The sequence below is a fragment of the Panthera tigris genome, chromosome B3 (genome assembly GCF_018350195.1).
Source record: "Panthera tigris isolate Pti1 chromosome B3, P.tigris_Pti1_mat1.1, whole genome shotgun sequence".
Taxonomy (NCBI): domain Eukaryota; kingdom Metazoa; phylum Chordata; class Mammalia; order Carnivora; family Felidae; genus Panthera; species Panthera tigris.
In genome coordinates, this window is record NC_056665.1 from 121,364,378 (window position 1) to 121,383,475 (window position 19,098).

Below are 19,098 nucleotides of genomic sequence, written 5' to 3' on the forward strand. Positions count from 1 at the left end.
ATTTTATGCTGCAGCTAAACAACATGCTCAGGTTAGCTATTCATCCTAATTCATTCTAACCTCAGGTGATGGAATGAACTATCAGCATCTCATGCTCTTCAAGCAAGAGCACTCTGGCTTTCAGGAGCTCTGCCATTTGAACAGATTTGAGAATCACTTAGAAATGGAAGAGTGTAGCAGTAACCAGCACTGACTCTGCCAGCCTCGCTGTGAAGCCCGGATCCACCTCTTACATTTAGCTGTGTGACCCTGGGCAGCTTTAACCTCTCCGTGCCCCAATTCCCTCATCTATAAACTGGGGACAATAATCTCCACAGGACTGTAATAACCACTGAATAAGTAGTTCACGTGCAGTGCTTAGAGTGGTGACTGGCACATAAGAGCTACATACATGTGCACTGGTGTCTGTTGTCATCATCATTATCATCATCACCACTATCATCATTCTGTGATAAGGGAAATGCCTTTGAAAACCAAGTAAACTGTAAGTGAAGACCCTTTCAAAGTCCTCCATGAGGGGGCAGTGGATCTATACATGGCTCCTGATCTGTGATGCAAATTTGTGGATGGCAAGAGCTCATAGAGAAGCCATCGAATGAGAGGGGCCACAGTACCCGGATCATCACCATGTGGGACTCCAGCAAGACCTCAGGAAAACTGGGCTGCAGCACGTCCAGGCTGATGTTCGGCACTAGGCAAAGAAATGACAGAGAAGAAAACCTTGGTTGCACATTCTCCCAGCTGTCCACGGCATCCACACTGTGGCCAGAGTCTGAGTGCAGCCTTCCTGATGCTCTGGCTAACCAGTAGGTAGGAGTGTTGAGGAGACAGAAGAAAGCTTGACCCAATTCTTGATCATCCGCCTTCAGCTTGTGTGAAGCACTCATGAGGCATTTGGAGAAACACAAAGGCAACAGATGATGAGGCCTGTCCCCGGTCTGTCCCTGGTGTGGCTACCGCTCTCGGCACCACCACCCTTCATTATGGTACAGCCTCAAATGCTGCTCTCCCTGCCAGGCAGGTCTGTGAGGACAGGGGCCAAGTCCACATCATCCACCAGTGTCTTCCTGGGGCCCCCAGTCTTCCCATCATACTCACTGAAGAGTTGTTTAATTGGTTAATTAATTAGCTGGTTGGTTAAATTAGGTAGTAAGAAGAATGGAAAATGGGAAGCATGGAGAAAGGAAATCAAGCAAAAGCTTGAAAGCGGTGGTTGGGGAGGACAGATGATGAATCCAAAGATTCACTGAGTTGAAGATGACACTGATGTAGAAATGTCAAACAGGAGCCTGGGAGTACAGATATGGGGCTCAGATCAAGGGCTGTGGCCATCGCTTTCTGTACAAGTGTTGGCTGGCTGTGGGGAGGGGAGGAGCTCTACATAGGGGCATAAAGGGAAAGCACCAGCCTGCTCTAAGCCTTGAGAGTGGAAAGCACCCGTGGTACAGGGGACAGAACAGCCCAGAAGGAGATGAGAGAGGTGGGCCTGCACTGCAGGCAGTCAAGGCGAAGCATTAAATCCAGAGAGAGGCAAGGAAAATGAAAAGAGGAAATTAGCTCTGGTCCTGAGTGAAGTCACTGGTCACTTTAGGGAGAGTTTAAGGAAGACGGGAAGTTCACATGGATGGGAAGGGAAAGGAACTACCTTCATACAAAAACTCGTGTGAAGAGATTCAGTTTAAAAAAGGCAAGAAATGGCAATAATGATACAAAGTGACGGCAGAGTCTATAAAGGTTTATTTTTCTAAGATAAGAGTTACTTATAAATGTTTCCAGGAAGTAAGTTCACTCACGTTTGGGGTTGATATGGTCCTCCACATTCCAGATAGAGTTGAGGGTTTCCTTTAGGTATGGGGTGCAAGTAACCTCCAACTGCTCCCAGCCCCTGTGAAAAGCAGTCACAGATGTCTCTCAGAAGATGTGAAACTCACCAGAGTAGCACTGTTGAATCTCTTAAATACACGGGACTCTGTTCTTTTCAATCCAGGGGCTATGCTTTTATCAACCTCACTCTTGTATTCCACAACTATCACAGAAGTCATCTAGCATTGAGCATTCCCACTTTAGGAAGGTCCAGAGCAGTTAGAAGGTCCAAACCAGATGAACAAACATTGAACTCTCAGTACACATAAAATACCCAAGGGACTCTGGAGTTCTCTGCTCTATAACACACCTGATGCCTTTTCTCCCTCTATTTACCATACAAAAACATGAGGGGCGCCTGGGTGGCTCAGTTGGTTAAGCGTCCAACTTCAGTTCAGGTCATGACCTCATGGCTTGTGAGTGTGAGCCCTGCATCTGGCTCTGTGCTGACAGCTCAGAGCCAGGAGCCTGCTTCAGATTCTGTCTCCCTCTCTCTCTGCCCTTCCCTGCCCCACCCCCACCCCCATGCTCTCTCTCAAAAATAAATAAGCATTAAAAAAAAATTATTATTTTTTTTTAAATACAAAAACATGAGGTAAACATTGACAATGGAGAAACAGAAGTTTCTGGTATACTGCTTGTACTGTGAAAGGAGAAGCATGAGCCTCAACTGGGACATCAATACCCCAAAGACTCACCATTTGGGCAGGACCTTTCCCGAGGAGCCCAGGACACAACCTGTGACGAGATGGATGAGTCTAATTCGACTTCTCAGCACTTTGATCCGGTTTCCAAATTTTCTGTTTATAACCTCAATCCGCCAGAAATCATTGGAGTCTCCTGTCCCATTCTGCCATGTAAATCAAGGAAAAAATACAAAGAAAGCAAGATGACTTTAGAGAACGCATGTTGCATGTCAGGAAGGGGAAATGGCCAGCCTTTCAGATGCCACCATGTTACAAAGGTCAAAGACTAAATGGGCCTCAATGGATAAGGTGGGAAAGGGAACACAGCAACACCCCAAGTGATACACATTCCTCAGCACTCACTATCACAACCAAGAAAAGTAGTGTAACTTCTACAGCCTGCAGTCCGATTCTTCACTCCATGGGACTAGAGTTTAAATTCTAAACATATGTTTTTACTCTTAAACCAAACTCAAGATATCACCCTGAACCAACAGAAATAGATTTGGGTCATTTGCACCCATTACTTGGCCATCTGGACACTTACTCATCTAAGCCAGAAATTAAGACACTTATGTCTAATTCTCCTCAGGAGATACCTGCAAGAAAAAGATGAGTTGTGGCTCCAGTACTGTAGGCTGAGCAAACAGAAAGAGGGTTGGGAAGTCCACCTAGCAGAATCGTTACTGATTCTGCACCAAAGCCTCTGCAAGGGAACATAAGGGTCCTAAGGGTCCTAAGTCTAGCTGCCCACAAGTTGTTTTGTTTTCAAATTACTCCCCAAGCCATAAGTATAAAGCTTCTTCTATTAACTACATCACCCCAAGGTAGTAAAAATCTCAAAATAACGTGGTGATTAACATTGCTCTGCAGAACAGGCAAGTAATCCTTAAAAACAAAGCCAATGAAGATTTGGGATCTGGCAAAGGATAAACTTATATATTCACCTAGGACCGTATTGTGGATCCACGGCTTCTATGTCCAATGTGATTTTATTTTATTATTACTTATTTTTTAATTTTTTAATGTTTATGTATTTTTGAAAGAGAGACAGAGCACAAGCAGGGGAGGGGGAGAGAGAGGGAAACACAGAATCCAAAGCAGGCTCCAGACTCCAAGATGTCAGCACAGAGCTCGATGCAGGGCTTGAACTCACAAACCATGAGATCATGACCTGAGCTGAAGGTGGACGCTCAACTGACTGAGCCACCCAGGCGCCCCCTCCAATGTGATTTTAAAAGAGACCCAAATAGTATTCATATGTAACATTTATTAAGTGTCAGAACATAAGAATGGCCTGGTTATCATGGGAGGAGACAGATGGAGACAAATAGAAGCATATGTTACTTTTCCCACAGCAAACTTAGCCAAAACGTTCCCAATGTTAACAGAGTCCCTGTGCAGCCCCCAATCCTTACGAACATTGCAGAATTCCAGGGAGGATGTGTTCTGCCACATGGCCCTGAGCCAGGCCTCACAATTTTTTACATCCTACTCACACTCCAGTTGTTCACTTACTATGCCATAGCCAGTGACCTGATAGTGCTTTCGGGTCAGGGGGGCCTCATGATAGTGACTGTGCAGGTTCCGAGAAGTCCTAGAAGTTAAAAGAGAGAGAAATATCATCATCCTGGAAAAAAGAGACATGCAGTGTCTCCTCTTTTACTGAGGATATTCAGAATCATCTGTTAGGGCAAGAAAAATTAGAATCTGAACTATGAAATCCAACTTATCAGAAATGTCTTGCCTACTTACTTACAAGAAATACCCAGAGAATCAGAGAATCCCAAACCAGGAAGGACAGATGGTAGGAGTCCTGGACTACATGCCAAGAAAGGGGTTAACTTCAGCAGTCAGAGGGATGACTTATCACATTTGGTGGCTTTGAAACACTTAGCTTGCCTGACTCATGAGGCAGCTTTGGGGAGAAGAAGTTAAAATCTGTATTCTATACCTGCCTGAGCCAGCTAAGCCTCCTCCTTCCCATTTACTCTTTCTACCCTCATTACCAGTTTTACAAAGTGGGGAACTGTGGGGTAAGTAGGAGGATTAATTTAGCTTTTATTTGCTTTGTGCCTCTTATAATAATTCTTACTTTTATCTACAATAAGTGTTCATTATAAAAATTTTGGAAATTTCCAAAAATAAAACTTAACAATAAATAATAACTTTTAATTTGTTTATAAAACAAAATGAAATTTAAAAGTGTCTATAATCCTACCGGATAGGAAAAAAAAAAACAACAAAAAAATACTGCTTATAGCTTTTCTATATACATAATCCCTGATTTTCAAAAAAAAATCTGTACCTGATGATTCTTGTATACATAATTTTTGCAGGGTTGCTTCTGCAATCTATTGTTCCTGTTCACTCTTGCACATGGTGCCCTATTTCCTTGTGTGCTTAGTTATTTTTTACTATGTACTATTCACTGTCACTGAAAAGCTATTTATGGGAATGGATGACAATGTATTTCCCAAAAGCGGATTTATATTTGCTTTTAGGCAGGTACCTAGGAGATATTACCAGTCTAGGATTATGTTTGTTTAAATTCATGGCCTAAAGATATCGAGACCATCCAGATAAAATTAATTTGGGCCACAAATTCATGTGAGGATCAATTGGTAGTTACAACTTTTCAGGAACCAGAAATAGCCCCTCTTCATCCCTGCTCCCCCTGCTCAAGCCCTTTGGGGTTCCAAGTTTAGGGGAAGGATTACTTAATAAATTTACCACATTGGGTGAGCCTAGAGCTTTGAATTTACAACTCTTTCTCTCAAGGCAGACAAAACCAAAGATCGAAACTCAACATTGTGGGGTCAAGGCAGAAGGGGCTGCAGCACCCCACTCATTTCTCTGGATTCCCACTTTCACTTAGATTTTGGCCTGGTAACTCCCTACTGTCTGTCAGCTCTTTGATGCTTTAAGATGTTTTCATATCATTCCAGCATTTTTAGTCATTTCCAGTGAGAACATTGCTTAAATAAAATAGCTTGCCATATTCTCAGAAACAGACTTCTATGTTTTCCTAAAGGCAGCCACTTGAGAAGAAGCTCTGGATAACTCAAATATATATATATTTTTTTCTCTAGAAGAAGGGAAACTCAACAGTACCTTCAAAGTTCGAACTCCCCAAAGCCAAAAGAGGTGGACAAACTGGCCTGCTTGTTTGATCAGCCTTCATAAAATGGCTCTCCCATTCTAGCACAGCAGCCTTGTTCTATTTACTAGAGCCTCATCCAATCTGACTTCTGTTTATTTCCAGCTTAAAAGAACTCTCTACCTTTGGTGCCCATACCACTCATTCATCCCAGAGAGCAAATTTACTTACTCTTTATGTTCTAGCCGAATGATGTCTCCATGTCTTACAAACTCCACTGGTAATGAAGGGTCTAGGGGATCTGCTGAGAAGAAACAATCACTGATATCTGAAATCATTCACTCATTAGTGCCAATTGAGGGCCTACAGGTAAAGAGTTATGGTACAATATGGTATATGTTAGAGGTACAGATAGAGTGCTGGGAGAACAAAGAGAAAGGGCCCCTCACTGTCTCAGAGAAATGCTTGAAAAGACTCTTCAAGGAGGGGAGAATTTTGTCAGGTGAACAAGTGGGGCACAGTTGTATGAAAGAACAAAACACTTTTGATCAATGGTAAATGGTTTCATGAGTGGGAGAGTGGGCGGGAAAGACAGTGGGAACAGGTGAGGGTGTGAACAAGTAGGGCCAGACAGTGAAGGACAGGCCTGTATCTGACAGGTACCGAAGCCCCCACAGGAAGATTTTTAAGCTGAGAAGGCAAATAATAATATTTTCCTTTTAGTAGTAAAAATATAGTATTCCAAAAATTAATTCCATGTAAACGACCATCTGCCCAGCTTTCCTCAGAATCCAATGTTAAACCTACAAATTTTGCCAGTCATTATCTTGTCTCTGGCAAAAACCTACTAAGTGTGAGGCAAAGAAAATGATGAGGTAACAAAAGGAAGGGGCCACATCTTCCAGAAGCCAAGAGCAATCAGGTCTAGCAAGGCAGTGACAATGGCAAAGTTGCTGGCAGTAATCAGCAACACAAAAGGATCTTTGCAAACTTCTGTCCCAGACAGTGAGACACTGACACTCAAGGTCAGGAAAGAGAAATGTGCCAGAACAAATCACTGCCTCTCAAGAGAAATAGAGAATTCAAGTGTAGAGATGCCCATTCGTCTGTGGACTTTAAAGTCTCTGAAAAAGATTAATCAGCAAAGTGACAAAATAAGTCAATGGGGAGGGAATAAGGAAGTTTCAGCTCACATGGATTTGGCGGGGTGGGGACATTTACAGCCATCAAGAACACAGAGACCTAAATAAATAAAATCACAAATGAGAGAGGAGAAATAACAACTGAACCACAGAAGTATCAATCATCATATGAGAGTATTATTTTAAAAAACTATATGCCAACAAATTAGACAACCTAGAAGAAATGGATAAATTCTTAGAAACAAATAAACTATCAAAAGAACACAAAGACCTCAGTATATACGACCCCCACTTCCCAAAGTGCTTATACCTCTCTGTCCTCACACAAAGCCTCAGTTGCCTAGGTGAAATGCAACCACCCTAATCTAGAAGCCACAACGAATAACAGATCCTAGATGTTCAAGGATTTGGTCGATGCCCACATAGCTTTAGAAGTAAAGAGGTCTTGGGGCGCCTGGGTGGCTCAGTCGGTTAAGTGTCTGACTTCGGCTCAGGTCATGATCTCACGGTTCATGGGTTTGAGCCCAGCGTCGGGCTCTGTGCTGAACGCTTGTTCAGAGCCTGGAGACTGCTTCGGATTCGGTGTCTCCTTCTCTATCTGCCCCTCCCCCGCTCACGCTCTGTCTCACTCTCTCTCAAAAATTAATAAATCTAATAAAAAAAAATAAAAAGAAAAAGAAAGAGGTCTTGCCTTACAACCCCTCATTGTGATAGACCACTTACGTTTATCCTGTTGGATGAAAACAATCAATACTAGTACTATAAAGGGATAGAAACAGACTCTGACCAGTGGTGTCACAACATATATCACTGAGGAGTAGGAGGCAAAAACAGTGGTTGTGTGTGCCACATTTCTAGTCTCAAGACCACAGCAAGAAGAGGTGGGGAAAGGAACAAAGAAGGTGAGTTTAGATGAATAGCCGCCCACTGCCACACAAACGCTCAGGAGCAGCTGACTCAAGACAGGCTGAGCCAGGTGGTGTTTACTGAGGAGTCACAGAGAACGCCTGTGACATCGGACAATCAGCAGGGGCTCAGAAGGTGAGCAGGAGATGCCCTCTGTTCTCTTTCTAGCTGTAGCAGAAGGCACAGCCTGCAGGTAGCTAGATCACTGACCAAAGAAAGATCCAGATATAGCCCAAGTCATAAAGTCCTGAGAGCCCATTAAGTGTGCTTCAGAGCAGCTCTGCCCAGGCCAATCAGGGGCAGGCCAGCAGGTACTGAGTGAGGGGCTAAGCACCAGGCTAGACGAGCCCAGCCACAGGCCCTCAGATCAAGACAACTTGAGCTGCACCATATGCTGGGGTCTGCAAGGCTTGGTGTGCTCTCAATTAGGAAGGACAGCAGCTACCATGTGCCCTCAGTTGGGGCTACTCGACCAGCCCCTGGCAGCAAGTCCAGGCAACCAGTTCTGGATTAAGCCTGAGCCTTGGCCCCGCTCTCTAGCTTCAAAATGACAGCTGCCAAGAGTGAGATCTTATCTGTCTTGCTCACTGCTTATCTCCTATGTTGACTGCAGTGCTTGGAACATAGTAGGTGCTCAATAAATAACTGTTGAAAGGATAATTGACCTCAGTAAAGGTATTGCCCAAGAATGATCAGGAGAGCCCACCTCTGTACCATTTGAAGGCATGAGAGAAATGTTAAAAATGGCTCAGAGTGAGCAATAACACAAGAGACATCACTCAGTTCCCTACCGTATTACCTGCATTTGTATTATGTTTCTTGATAATCCACAGATTGTTGTAGTCCTTGTGCAAATAGGTGGTGACCTGAGGGGAAGGGGTGGGAGGAGGTAGGGGGGAGAATACCATCACTATCAGCACAGCCACAGGACAATCAACAACAAATCAACATTGCCTAAGCCTCTTTCAGAATCCCGAGCTGCTGACCCGAGGGGCCATGTTTCCCAATGGGGTTCAGAAGTAACACTGGTAAGATTCTCTCCTTCCATCTGCATTTAGAGGTTTCTCCCACAACAGCCTTTTTGATTTGTCTCTTCATATCTTTCTGCATCTTGTCTTTAAAGTTTCAGCCACCTAGAGGAGGAGCCATGATACCTTGTATAACATAGTCTCCAGCATACAAAGAGGATTTAGTGCATTTTAAGAAGTAATTAAGGGATGCCTGGGTGGCTCAGTCTATTAGGTGTCCAACTTGTGATTTCTGCTCAGATTATGATCTCACTGCTCGTGGGTTCAACCTCCACATCAGGCTCTGCAGCACAGAGCCTGCATGGGATTCTCTTTCCCTCTCTCTCTTCTCCTCCCTCACATGTACACACTCTCTCTCTCAAAAAAAAAAAAAAAAAAAAAAACACCTTAAAAAAAAAAGTAATTAAGACCATGCCTCAAACTTTCTAAATGAAAAATTCATGCTATATTTTCTAGAAAGTGGCCAAATGAAACTAAAAAGCTCCATAAAGATCTCATCCTAGAAGCCTGAAGTTTTAGCCCATAGCCATCCTATATACACTGATTTTTTAAAAATTAAATGTGTATGTATGCATGTGAACATGCCTGTAACACTGTGATGAATCTAACAGCAAAAATTTGAAAACAGTATAAATGTCACTAGAGGAATAGTTAACATGATGGTATGTCCCAGGACAGAATATTACACAGCCACAGGAAACGTCTCTGAGCATTTTTTACCAGCATAGAAAAAGGCTTATAAAATGCTGATGCTGAAAATGGCTGCCATTTATCCCTAGGTACTATTCTAAGCACCAGGCACGTCTTATCTCCATGCTATAGGTACTTTGGTTATCCCCACCTTAATTATAAGGAAACTAAGGTTAAGTAATTTGTTCAAGGTCACCACAGTCTATCAATGGAGAGACATGATTCAAACCAAGGCAGCTAATTCCAATGCTCCCAGGATAGAGACCATCTAACAAACAATTATGCCAATTATGTAAACAAGAACATAAATACCCAGAAACAACAGAAATACTTACAAAGTGAGTTTTTATAACTCCAATTGGACAAAACATGACTGATTTACTTGCAAAGAGATTTGGAATTAGCATTTAAGGAAAAAAATATGCATGTATTATGGCCAATTTGTTTTGTTGGCTTTTACATTCTCAGGAAAAAAAATTAGGACTAATGGTATTAAGAATATACAAGAAACTAAAATATTTTGGCAGCCATAGAGAAAGTAAGTCCATACTCCTGAACACAGATATACAGAGTCCACCTTAGATTTGCTTATGGATCTTAAGATTTTTCTGGTGGTTATGTGTGTGTACTCTGTGTATTTTTTTAAATAAAAACTATTATTAGTAAAATTCCTGTAAGAAAAATTTCTTCTTTATTGTGAGTATAGTCCACGGCCTCTTTTTCCCATTCAAACATTTGTTTTTACAATGCATTTTTCAATAACACGAGGTCTCCAAGAAACACTGGTGTCCTCTAACAACAGAATGTTGTGCATCAAGTCATGTGGATAAAAACTGATCTTCCAGAATTATGTGTAGCTTTTGTCTTTTGGGGGTTTTTTGGCTTTGTTTTTGTTTTGTTTTTTACTTTTCTATATTTTTCAATTTTATAAATGTTATACTTTAAAAATATTTAGGGGTGCCTGGGTGACTCAGTCGATTAAGTGTCTGACTGCGGCTCAGGTCATGATCTCGCAGAACATGAGTTCAAGCCCTGTACCCGGGCTCTGTGCTGACAGCTCAAAGCCTGGAGCCTGCTTTGGATTCTGTGTCTCCCTCTCTCTCTGCCCCTCCCCTATTTTCATTCTGTCTTTCTCTCTCTCTCTCTCTCTCTTAAAAATAAATAAAACATTAAAAAAACCTTTTTTTTTTAATATTTAAAAATGGACACTTAGAGTTGTTGACAAGACGTTAAATCCCAGGGCAGTGAGGGTCACTAGAGGTGATTTAGTCCAATCCCCCAGTTGGCAGATGAAGAAACAGGCTCAGAAAGACTTAGTGTGATTAGGACATGACAGAACCAGACTCGTCCACTCCTTGGCCCCCACATGCTCTCTCCACACCATCATGACATCACACCTCCATGTATGGGCCACAACTGTGTAACCCTAGGACTAGCATGACAGGGTCCTTCTCTCCCTCTGTGCAGTGTAGATGTTCCTGGCCACCATATCTGTAACTTTACCTTGTACAAGATAGCGGCAGCTCCCCATAGAAGGTTGAGCTATGGTTTTCTGCCCTGACTATACATAATGACTCTTCTGGAGAGCCTCAAACCAAAACAAAGGCACAACGAATGGGCTCCATCCCAGATTAATGGAGTCAGAGGTGCTGTACGGTGCCCAGGCATCAGAATGTTTTAAAAGCTCTCCAGTGGGTTCTAAAGTGCTAGAAACAAATGGAGAATCAGGAATGAGAAACTGATACTAACACCCAACACTCTGGGTCAACTTTCTGGTACACTAGTAAATTAAGGAAATAATAATAAGGAATTTTGAAAAGCAAAACTTTTTTGCAAAGTAAAGATACTGGTCATTTTTCAAGAAGAGAAATGTCACTCCCAGCTTCTCAGAACAACAGCCTGCCCTGGAGCCTGCACACCTCCCCTCCCCTCCACTCCCCGTCCCTGTGGCTGAGACTTCTGGCCCCACCACTTTTCAGAAGTGATCTCAGTTAGTTACGAGGCCCTTTACTGCCATCCAAAGACCTCTTTCTTAGCCCTCACTTTCTCTGAGGCCTTTGCAGCACCTGAGCTGCTGACCACCCCTCCTCCTGGGGACACTGTCTGTCCTGTACTCTCCTCCAACCTCCCTGTTCACAACTTCCTTCTCAGCCTCTTCTACTAGTGCCCCTGGGAGCACCTCTTACCACTGCCTAAGTATTGCTGCTCCCTAGGGCTCCTTCGCTGGCTCTCCTCCCTCTGCACACCCTTTTTGGGCAATGCCACACATCCTTCTGTGTTGCTGACACCCATGTGCTACACACTCAGATCTCCTTCCTGAAGACAAGCCCACAACCTAAAATACACAAAGGAAAGTCATCTCCAGAGCTATTCTTCCTCCTCCATTTCTGACTATGGTGAAATAGCATTATCACACACACACCTTGACCAACCTACAGACTTAGACATAGCTCATCCCTGACAGCCACCAGTTTGGGGGCTCTAACACTTGACCTGTAAAGTGTTTCCTGAATCAATTCCCACCTCTATCCATGGTCTTTGCCTCCATTCATCATCCTCTGTCATGATTATTGCGCCCTAACTGGTTCCTTGCCTCCAGTCTGCTCTTCCTTTCAATCCATTACCCTCCTGCTGGAGTTACCTTTCTAACCTAAAAATCTAATCACATATTATCATGCCTTAATAAATCTCAACGCCTCACCAGTGTCCACAGAACAAAATCAAATCTACTGTAACATGGAAGGCCTCTACACAACCTGGCCTCCCCAAACTCTCCCGACATCCTGCTCCTCCCTCTCAAGCACTGTCCACCACAGCCACACCCGACACCCTGACATGGACACAGTGTCACTCACTCAGGTAATAGTCGTGGCTAATCCCCCAGTGTGCATGTCACACACATTATCTCGTACTTTTAACCTACACAGCAACGCCATGATGGAGAAAGGCACTATTTATTTTCCTCAGTTTAAAGATGAGGATACTGAAGCACAGAAAGGTTAAGTAACTTGCTCAAAGTCATATTCTAGTGGAACCAGGATTCAAACCCAGATAATCTAGTCTGGTTCCCAGGTCTGTGTTTGTAACCACAATACTTGACTCATCATCCATGGCATGCCAGGCACTGTGCTAGGTGCTTGCACCATCAGGAAGTGGCCATCAAATAGCAGAGAGACGGAAGGAAGCACTCACAACTCAATGTGGAGAGAGTTATCACATAGGCTTACAAAGCATGCCAGGCAAGCCTCTCATGCGAGAGGCACCTACCACAGTATCGAGTGGAGGTGGGTCATGGTAATCAGAGGGAACACCTACGCTGAAGTCTCAGGAAGCTGGAGCTAGCTAGAGGAAAGAGCAGGAGGGTGCAGGAGGAAGCCTGTTTCAAGTGGGGAAAACAACAACGAAGGTAAAGGACAGTGGGGCAAGAAAGAACAGCGGGTTCAGTCACGGGAAACACTCTGGTATTGCTGCAATACAAAAGGCTCTCTGACCTGCTGCTGGCGGGCGCCAATGCCCTCGGGGTAGAGGTGCCTGTGGGAGTGGAGATAGCCGATGGCCATCCGCAGGTTCTTCACGGTGATCACAGAGCCATAGGCCAGATCTGGGAGGAAGAAGACAGTGAAGGGTGTGAGCAGGCACAGTGGCTCGACTGCCCCTGACTGGGAGGAGCCCCTGAAGCCAAAGAACTCACCGACCCTTTAACAGACTCCACTGGCCCCGCGACCACCTAAAGCAGGATGCGAAGTTACCCTCCAATTTCATCAACTCAAGTGGGAGTTCGCTACAGGGTCTTACCAGTGCCCTCACCCCCCTTCCCTCCTCAGGACTTCAGAAGCAGCTGGTATTAACAGTGCACTATAATAATCAAAGCACTATTTCTAACAGCAAAAGATTAGAAACAGACTGTCTTCAGTCAAAGTCTATACATACAATCAACAGAATAAAGAAGAAGACATTTCATGTCCTACCTAGAATATTCTTCAAGATAGGTATAATGTTATGATAGACTGTTAAGATAATTTTCACTTTGGATCTTGAGAAACTTAACAGAAGACCATGGGGGAAGAGAAGGGGAAAAATTTGTTATAAACAGAGAGGGAGGGAGGCAAACCACAAGAGACTCTTAAATACAGAGAACGAACAGGGGGATGGGGGCGGGGGAATGGGTGATGGGCACTGAGGAGGGCACTTGTCAGGATGAGCACTGGGTGTTGTATGTAAGCCAATCTGACAATAAATTATATTTTTAAAATAATAAATAAATAATTTTAAAAAATAATGTTTACTTTTGCGAAATCCTTTTGTGTCTTTTGAATCTAATACTATATAATAAAGTTCAACGGTGTTCGTTGTTTTTCTTTTTAGCTCTGAATTGAAAAAAAAAAACAAAAAAACAGAGTAAATAGTTTACCCAAGAACATCCCCTCTCCCTGCAGGCCCTGGATTACTGAGAAGCCTCTTTTCCTTCTTATTGTCCCTCTTCTCAGTCCCTTGTAGTCTGGCTGCCCTGCCAACCCCCGTCCACTGACACAGGTCTCACTCTGCCAGTGATAGGCTACTCCCATCTTCCTTTGTTCATTCTTCCTTTGTGCCAATTACACAGTGGATCCAAAGCTGGAGGAGGCCTGGCTGTGGCCCTGGGAGGGCCCAGTCTTGGGGAAGGTGGCTATACACACTAATGAACACAGGACAATGGGCAAATGCTCCAGTAAAGGAGTAACAACATGTGACATGGGGGGAGCCCAGAGCAGAGTAGGATGAATTCTCATCCAAAGAATAAGAAGAGTCTGGCTCGATGGAAGAGATCACAGCTGATCTAAGCCTTTTAAATACCGGGTAGGAATCTGCTAAACCCCACAACTCCATTTTTCTATGTTCTCACTCAGGCTAACATATGCAGCCCTATACACTGATGACCATCTTTGCTTCTTGAAATACTCTGTTCTCCCTTTTCAATTCACACTCCCTCATGGACTGTCCTCTACAGACTTTCCTAACCCCCTTCTTCCTGCATTCCCCAGTGACCTGACTTCAACCCTGTTCTCTTTCTCTTTCTACAGTTTCCGTACAGACATTGGCCACTGTCACAGTATCAATTACTCCTTTAGTTGGCTGATTTCTGCTTTGAAAGCATCAGCTCCAAGCCCACTGGCCCCATTGCATGGATTTCTCCAAACGTCTCAAACTCTCTACAGCAGAACTCAATGTTTGTCTTTCTAAACCAATTTTTAACTTGCTTTCCAATCTCTCATTCTATCCATGGTCTTGGTGGGCCCCCTGTGTTCTAGGCACTGTACAAAGCACTGGAGAGACTAAAAGACAGTCATGCCTCCAAGAGACAATTACCTGGGCTCAAGTCCTCAGTGACATCTTTCCTTCTCTTTCCATGTCCGATCTCCCCTCTACATGCCCATCGGCCCTACTCCTACGGCTGCTGCCATGACGCCCAGCTCAAGTCCAGGGGGTATCCTCTGCCTCCAATTCCCCCCCGTCCCTAGCCATCCTATACTTTGTCATCAGTGTCACCTCCCTATAGCACAGCCTTCCTGTCCTCTTCCCTACTCAAAGGCCCCCACTGGATCTCCAATGTCTGTTTATGAAGTCAAACACCCAAATGTTTCAAACCCTCATAATCTGGGCCCAACTTATCCTTTCAGCCTGATCTTCCAATCCTTCTCTGTGGATAATCTGCGCCTTATGTTGTGTCCTGTTCTTGGCCTTGATCATGCTATCCCCTATGCCCTATATGCGCTCTCCTCCCTTTCCACCCATTCAAATCTACCCATTCTTCCAGAGACTGACTCCAAGGCAACTCAGTCTATGAGCCCATGATGCCCTCCAACCCTCTAGCAGAAGTGATCTCTTGCACCCTTCAATTCACATAGCTCTGTGTTCCCTCTTTATATATTTAACACATACAGTCACCAGATCCTATCCTCTGGAGGGCGTCTATCTACAGCCTCCAATGTGGCAAACATGTGCTCAGTTCTGATCTGTGAATAACTGGATGGATGTGAGCCACAGGATACCACGGTGGAAACTGACCACTAGCACTGGACAGCCTTGCCCTTTCACCAGATTCTCTCTGGCTGGCTTCCCACAGAGCTGACTTGGATGCTTCCACAGTCACAAATAAGTCATTCTTTAGCAGCAAAGAGCTCGCTACTCAGGGTGTCTTTCTCCACCCTGTGTCCCTAGTCACTCTCTTGAGTGCCTGCCTGTACCAGATCTAACTGGATCTTTCTCCCAGTTCACCATCTATAGGCTAAAATAACTCAAGCTATCATACATGTCTTTTCCAATTCACCTCTCCAGAAAGGCTTCTGCCCTTCTACTTTCATAAAGGCCAAGAGATACTCACGTTCAGGGATGGAAGCATTATGAAGGTTGTTGCCTGAAAGCCGGGCCTGGAAGGCAGAACTGAAGAAGCCATCACCAGGACCACTGTGGGGAAAGGAGAAGAGAGACAAGTTCATGGAGGGAAACTGCAATTTCCTGGGAACCCTAGGAAGAGTTCTGTACAATCGGTTTAAGAGAGGGGCGTCTGGGTGGTTCAGTCGGTTAAGCGTCCGACTTCAGCTCAGGTTACGATCTCGCGGTCCGCGAGTTCGAGCCCCGCGTCAGGCTCTGGGCTGATGGCTCAGAGCCTGGAGCCTGCTTCCGATTCTGTGTCTCCCTCTCTCTCTGCCCCTCCCCCATTCATGCTCTGTCTCTCTCTGTCTCAAAAATAAATAAACGTTAAAAAAAAAAAATTTAAGAGAATTACAATGGAGTGGTGATGTGGTATCATGGGAATGACACAAATAATGGAGGTGGAGACATAGGGGTCCAAATCCCAACTCAGCCACTTGCTAGTGAGGTGATCTTCAGAAGCACCTCACTTTGTTTAGCCTCAATTCCTCATTTATAAATTGGGTTATTTAAAAAAAATCAAAGAACTCAAAAATGATCGTGATTGAGATAATATGTACAAAATGCTGACATTTAGTATCTACTTGTTAAATGGGAGCTGCTGCTGGTGTTGCTGTGATAATTATCCTCCAACCACACGATTTATTCTGGCCCATCCCTGTTAAACATAGGGACTCTGTTTAGGGATAAGGGGAAGCTTGGCTATTAGGAAATTCTCCTCTTCCTTCAGGTCAGGGTGCTTGCTTTTCTGAGCCCTCTGGATACCCAGAAGATAGAACATAGGAGGAAACAAACAGGTAAAACCTATCCATCTCTTTAATATCCCAACCACAGACCCAGGAGATCACATGCCCCCCCTCTCCCCCCCATGGGCTTAGAGGCAAGAGGAAGACTATAAGCGAGAGGCTAGAAAGGCTCTGCTGTACCTTTTGTTCAGCACCATGAAGTGAACAGCGTAAGTGGCTGTGTAGAGAGTCAGGGGCAGCACTATGAGGCACAGGATGCGAGCAGTCAGGTGTTTTCCCACGGTCACCTGCAAACAGAGCCAGTGAGGGGTGCTGGGCAAATGGGGCTTTATTCTACCTTATACCTTATATGCACATTATACATGGGTTTTTATGTATCAATCAAAATCATAAAAGATGGAAAAACTAACAGCCAACAAGAAAGAGTATGTGGAAACCCTAGCCTTTTCATAACACCCCACCACCTAAGCACTGCAGGGGGTTGAACATGGGCCAGCCCTCTGCTACCTGCCCGGGCCCTCACCCAGGACCTCAGCCCAGCACTGTGCCAACAGCAAGACACTGCGTGCATCTTCAGCCTCATCACTCATTAGTCCCCTCTGCACGGTCACCGTGCTTCCAGTACTATGCCAGCCCCACCCATCACACACATAATTGCTCCTTATCTTAACATCAGGTCTCAGCCTCCTCCCAGAAGCCTTCCTGGACCACATGACCTGGGCTCATACCCTCCTCTGTGCTCTCACAGCACTTTTTGGCTGGAGTAATTGCCTGTTTAATTATTTCTCTCTCCATTGTCTCTGGAGAACAGGAATCCTTATTTTATTCATCTGCACATTCCATGCTTCACACTTAAAGGGTAGTCTGTCTGTATTTTCTGAATGAATAAATGAACTTGGAACTTTGGCTCAGAGGTGATGGAGAAGCATTATAGCAAAGTAGTTCAGGCCTGGAATCAGCTTCCCCTAAGTCTGAATCGTAGATCTACGTTTTACTCTTGTATGGTCTTGGGAACATAATTACCTCTCTAGGTCTTGATTTCCTCATTTGTAAGGAGAAGGTAATAACTACCTACTTCATAGGACTGTTATGGGAGGTAAATGAGATAATAAACTAAAGCATTTTGCACAGTGCTTGGCACAGAATCAGCTAATAAACTCTAAAGTAATAAACTCTAAAGGCCCTTATTGGCCTCCAAATCTGGAGACCCTGGGTGAGAAAAAAAAAATTGTGAGTTCAGAAAGTCATCCTACCCAATTGACCTAACATCCCATGCAGCCAGCGTCTGCCATATATTTGTCATGAGCCCAGCTGGACAGAATCCCCTGGCTAGATAGTTTGTAGAGTATTTGAAAAATATCGCAGAAACAAATGCCAAAAGAAAATTCCAAGGATGTTAGTTCATCCTCTCCCTTTACACCTCTCCAGCTTCTCAGCCATGGCCTACTTTCTGCTGTCACGCTGCCTACGGACGGTGGCCAGATGGATCCCACCTCGGGCCCAGAATACAGCCACTCCATCACCTGCACCAAAGGCAGAGAAAGGCCCCTGGCTCTGCTGAGCAACACCACGGAGCAATGACATTTCTACAAGCACTTGAGTTCTCACCACTGAAAGACTGAGGTCTCCAAACAGGTGCCAAAGGTCTGAAATGGTGTTCCACCCCACTTGCAGGATGATAAAGAGGCCAACAAACTTGACCCCTAAAGCACCAGCCAGATTAATGCCAGTCAGGCTGAGCCAGAACCACCAGGGGGCAGAGAAGGGCCTGAAAACCAACAAGACACAGAGTTCAGTTTGGCAGCTGGGACCAAACTCAAAAGCAACAGCAATAGTGGGGAAGGGCAGAGGTTCTGTGACTCTGAGAGGCTGTGCCTGCCATCCTTCTTGAGGGCCCCTAATCTCAGGGGACCATGACTTGGCTCCAAGGAGGATGTGGTCACATGCAGGAAGCCATGCGACAATGAGGAGGATATTTTTCTGGGGAGAGGGGTCATAGCTTTCAAAGTAAGCAGGCTTATTCTTTAGTAGTGACCAGTCAAGAAGAAAGAAAAAGAAAATCCAGAGAATCCCACTGATTCAGTCAGCCATCTCCTTGGTGTCACCTGTGGACCTTGAAAAGCCAGCAATTATTGAGTGCTTACTATGTGTCAGGTGCTGTTCCTAGTACTTTATACGGATAAACTCTTTAACCTTCACTATAAGCACATGGAGGTAGATATTATTATCTTCTTTTCACACAGGAGAAAACCGAGGTACAGAGAGGGTAAGCAGTACAGCCAGCAAGTGGTGGATGGAGCATGGTCCTAACCGCGGCAGTCGCTTCCAAGGTTTGTCATACTTACAGCACTCTGTGCTGTGATTTTCTGATTAGCTGGCTGCCTCCCCAGCCAGAGTGAAGGTTCCTTAACTGCGAGACCTGTGTACCTCTGTACCTCCAGCTCCTCACACAGTAACCTGGCACATAGTATGTGTTCAAGAAATGGCAGGTAGAAGTGTATGTGGTAGAAGGAGAAGATAACCCAA

At 44.5% G+C, this 19,098-nt stretch overlaps 1 protein-coding gene across 4 annotated transcripts in view; it reads right to left on the bottom strand.

The window, feature by feature from the left end:
• POMT2 (protein O-mannosyltransferase 2) overlaps nt 1–19,098 on the bottom strand; it is a 43,270-nt gene that overhangs the window by 7,761 nt on the left and 16,411 nt on the right. For 3 of the 4 annotated variants that reach the window (XM_042990218.1, XM_042990219.1, XM_042990220.1), the window contains 10 exons: nt 18,181–18,340; nt 16,753–16,859; nt 15,777–15,859; nt 12,907–13,016; nt 8,497–8,563; nt 5,881–5,953; nt 4,068–4,146; nt 2,562–2,713; nt 1,794–1,885; nt 615–691 (listed from right to left, as the gene is read on the bottom strand). In XM_042990218.1, the coding sequence (XP_042846152.1) occupies nt 615–691; nt 1,794–1,885; nt 2,562–2,713; nt 4,068–4,146; nt 5,881–5,953; nt 8,497–8,563; nt 12,907–13,016; nt 15,777–15,859; nt 16,753–16,859; nt 18,181–18,340 (1,000 nt within the window). The remainder of the gene's footprint in view (nt 1–614; nt 692–1,793; nt 1,886–2,561; nt 2,714–4,067; nt 4,147–5,880; nt 5,954–8,496; nt 8,564–12,906; nt 13,017–15,776; nt 15,860–16,752; nt 16,860–18,180; nt 18,341–19,098) is intronic. The other variant, XM_042990217.1, reaches the window with a different exon arrangement.